Raw genomic sequence first — 3,908 nt, forward strand, 5'->3', positions numbered from 1 at the left:
AGATACTGGGTTAAACAGGCAAAATATATATATATATGATTTTTTTTTAAAAGATTTCCAGTGGTAGGCATGTGATAGAAACCAGCATTTATTAATGGGCTCCTGGTGAGGTTGTAATTACAGTTCTTTTTTACACCACAGAGGCACCTAAAGGCTTCGTGCACACTCAGAGCATCAGGACTAAAAGAAAACAACAATTAAAAATGAGGGAGAGAGAAAGTTAGTTCTATTTTTATTCCCAAGTATAAACAGTGGAACGTGACAGCGCGACAAGCCTCAGGCTTCAAAGATAACTGGAGATTCTGAATCTTAATGCGCCTCACAGCAAACACCAAGCTCTGCTCAAGTATCGCTGGGGAAGGAAGGGAGGAAAGCAGTATCTAAGGGGGCACAGACTGATACAGCACGGCGCACACCATGACACAAACCCAACGCCCACCGCCCCATTCCCCCCCGGGTCTCCCTGCGCTCTTGGCCGCCATTTTGTGGCCCGGCGCGGGAACTCCATTTCCCGTGGAGCCCGGCGGTCCCGCGGGGAGGCGGCGCGGAGCAGGGCCGGGGCCGGGGCTGAGGTACGGGGCTGGCAGGGCCTCGGAGCGGCCTCACCCGCAGCGACCACCGCGGCCAAACGGGCAGGGCACGGCCGCGGAAAGCCGGGGAGGGAAGGCTGAGGGCGTCCCCGGAGCTTCCCAGCTGTGGAGTCGCTGCGTTTTCACGACAGGCAGCGCTGCTCCAGCTATAAGCTGGCTTGGGAGCAATGCCAGTTTCCGCCTTGCCTGGCAGATGGTGGAAGGAAGGGCCTGAATCAAAGCACGACCTATAGCTGGGAATAACCAAAGACGTTAGAGCTCAGATTGGTTTTAACGTGCTTTTTTACTATGTGTTTTATAGGTCGATTTCCTTCAACAGCACCAAAGGCAAGAGGATGGAGGCAGAAAATGTTGCCAAGGAAACGGTCCTAATTACTGGAGGAGGTGGCTATTTTGGCTTCCGGTTAGTGCATTAAATAGTTATTACATACAAGAATAAATGTAATAGAGCGCTGTTGGGGAGGCAACAGAATCCGTCTGTGAAAGGAAACCTACAGGATTTGGGGCTTGAGCTTTCTCACCTGGTTCACCCCATCGACTGATGGTTCCTATTGGGGTCTCGTTTTTCAACAAACATAAACTGCTTCTGAATGTTTTAAGCAAATACATTATTCTGTTTCCACATGATTACAAGACAGTTAGTCTCAATATTTAATCAGTCTGGGCAACTTTGTAACAGGAATTTACATTTTTATCCTCAAAATATGTAGGGAACGGAAGGAGAGAAATGCCTGGGTTCTTCCAAAAAGCAGTTAAAAACACCAGTTAGTGGTGTTGTGTTTTTTTCCCTTATTGTTGTTTCCCCACTTTATGTTTTTTCTTTTGTTTTCTTTTCCTCTAAGTAAAGAGGGAGCCAGAATAAATTAAAAAAATATATTAGAATAGTTAATAGGCTTCTCTTACCTCCAGGTGAAATGTTTCATGCATTACTGTGTTATGTATATAACATGTGGTTTCTGTCCTGTTTTAGTTTAGGTTGTGCCATATACCAAATGGGAGTGGATGTGATTCTCTTTGATGTCACGAAGCCACTTCAAGCAGTGCCAGAGGGAATAAAGTTTATGCGAGGGGATGTCTGCTGTCTGTCTGAAGTGGAAGAGGCTCTTAAAGATGTAATCTGCGTATTCCATATCGCTTCCTATGGAATGTCTGGCAGGGAGCAGCTGAACCGAAAACTTATAGAAGATGTTAACGTGAAAGGAACAGAAAATGTCATCCAGGCCTGCAAGAGCACAGGAGTGTCAAGTCTGGTTTATACAAGTACATATAATGTGATATTTGGAGGCCAGATTATAGAAAATGGGGATGAATCTCTGCCTTATCTACCTCTTCACCTTCATCCAGATCACTACTCCCGGACCAAATCTTTAGCTGAAATGAAGGTGCTGGAGGCAAATGGTGCTGAGCTTGGAAATGGGAAAGGTGTATTAAGGACTTGTGCTCTCCGACCAGCAGGTATCTATGGGCCAGGAGAGCAAAGACATCTTCCAAGAATAGTTAGTTACATTGAAAGGGGACTGTTTAAATTTGTATATGGAGACCCTCTCAGTTTAGTAGAATTTGTACATGTAGATAATCTTGTTCAGGCTCACATCCTTGCCTTTGAGGCCCTCAAAGCCACCAAAAAGCACATAGCTGCAGGCCAAGCCTATTTTATTTCAGATGGCAGGCCAGTAAATAACTTCGAATTTTTCCGACCATTAGTAGAAGGGCTGGGTTATAAATTCCCAACCTGCCGCCTTCCTCTCTCCCTTGTCTATTTTTTTGCATTCCTTACTGAAATAGTTCATTTTCTTGTAGGTCATGTTTATAATTTTCAGCCTCTCCTCACCCGCACAGAAGTTTACAAAACTGGTGTCACACATTATTTTAGCATGGAGAAAGCCAGGAAAGAGCTGGGGTATGAGCCTCAAAAATACAGCCTGAATGAAGTGGTTGAGTGGTTTAAATCTCAGGGCTGTGGACCAAAGCCAAGAAAGTATGCCATTACGAAGCTTGTTAGGAATGGAGGATTGCTCTTGTTGATTGCCGTGGTGGTTGCATGGTTTCCATCTGCAGTTACATTTTCACACTGAAAGATGAAACACTGAATATTATGGAATATGGGGGACGGAATTTAGTTATGTTGAGTACTCGTTAGTGTTGACAGGTATTAAAAAAAAAACACATTGGTGCTATTCAGGTAAATATTTTTAACATTTCTAGCCCTAAGGAATGGAACTGCTAAGTAAAAAAGATGTAATTTTTATACAAAATTCCTCTTCAAAGTGAAATTGATCAGATCACTAACAAGACAAAGCTTAGTCCTCCTGCGAAAACAGCATTTTATTGTCTGTTACAGTGGTACACTTAGACTGACCCTTCCTCCCCAACAATATTATACTCTGCCCCTTTATTCCTAACAAGTTTCTGCTACATGATCCAGAGGAGAATAAACTTACTCTTTGATCACATTCCAAAACCAAATTCTGCTTTCCAGCTTGGATGTATATACGCCTGACCAAGAATTTGCCTTAGTTGCTTGATTAACTGTTTAAGTGGTAGACAATAAATGAATGTTTTGGGGTTTGTTTCACTTTAAAAAAAAAAATAAATAAATTCTGATGTACTTCTCTAAATAAACTCTGGTATCTAATGACACTTCTGGAAAATGTTGAATTGTTAATAAAATGACAGCAAAGTGCTTGAAGCAACACAGCTCTGTAGATACTTCAAACTACAATATTCCTGTTTAAAATGAGTTATCTGAAGTGCATTCATAAGAAACAGCTATGGTTTTTCCCAGCATTACTGAATGGTTAAACAAAACAATTATCTAAAGGACATCAGGTAAGTGATCACACTCATGTTCCATTGCTTATAAAGTCTTTTTAGCCTTTAATAATATTTCTTTAGCACCTGATAGCATTTGAAGAGAACATCACCTTTGAAGCAGGATGATAAACGCTCTGCAGAGAAAGTCAGGATTTTGTGAAGTTTTAAGAATAGAAAATACTTTGCTAGAAATAGTAATGATCTGTACTTAACTCCCTCATCTCTTTCAGTTTAACAATAGAAGAGATGCTGAGAAACTTCACATCGAAATGTTAAATCACAAAGTTGTGTTCCCTTAACTGATAAGCATTACAGTTTCTCAGTATTTCTAGATAAGTACACAGTCCTTCAGGAAGTTCACACTTTTCCCTAGTCTTTCCATTTTAATAGCTGAAACTACACTATCTTAATTTTATGCTAGTTCCAGTAACTTCAGCTCTGGATTTAAATAGGGAAACAAAGAGCTGAAAGACTCAAAAAAATAAAAATGGCTAAAAAGGGAAA

The 3,908-nt window shown here is 41.5% G+C and overlaps 1 protein-coding gene across 2 annotated transcripts; it reads left to right on the forward strand.

Moving 5' to 3' along the window:
- The first annotated feature begins 340 nt into the window (after positions 1–340).
- Positions 341–3,283, forward strand: SDR42E1 (short chain dehydrogenase/reductase family 42E, member 1). Of its 2 annotated transcripts, none has more exons than XM_084533354.1 (3): positions 341–572; positions 892–993; positions 1,561–3,283. In XM_084533354.1, exons 1-3 carry the CDS (start codon positions 418–420, stop codon positions 2,663–2,665), a joined length of 1,362 nt encoding a protein of 453 aa, XP_084389480.1. In that variant the 5' UTR covers positions 341–417; the 3' UTR covers positions 2,666–3,283. The 2 variants fall into 2 exon arrangements, with proteins under 2 accessions (XP_084389480.1, XP_084389481.1); XM_084533355.1 differs by lacking the exon at positions 341–572 and adding an exon at positions 581–666.
- The last annotated feature ends 625 nt before the right edge of the window (positions 3,284–3,908 follow it).

Source organism: Aythya ferina, assembly GCF_964211825.1.
Source record: "Aythya ferina genome assembly, chromosome: 12".
NCBI lineage: Eukaryota > Metazoa > Chordata > Aves > Anseriformes > Anatidae > Aythya > Aythya ferina.

What these genes read in the sequence shown, in the direction of transcription:
- SDR42E1 (XM_084533354.1), top strand. Translation starts at nt 418, where the DNA reads ATGACACAAACCCAACGCCCACCGCCCCATTCCCCCCCGGGTCTCCCT. An exon ending in GGGCCGGGGCCGGGGCTGAG is followed by an intron (nt 573 to 891) that starts GTACGGGGCTGG and finishes TGTGTTTTATAG; the next exon opens with GTCGATTTCCTTCAACAGCA. An exon ending in GGTGGCTATTTTGGCTTCCG is followed by an intron (nt 994 to 1,560) that starts GTTAGTGCATTA and finishes GTCCTGTTTTAG; the next exon opens with TTTAGGTTGTGCCATATACC.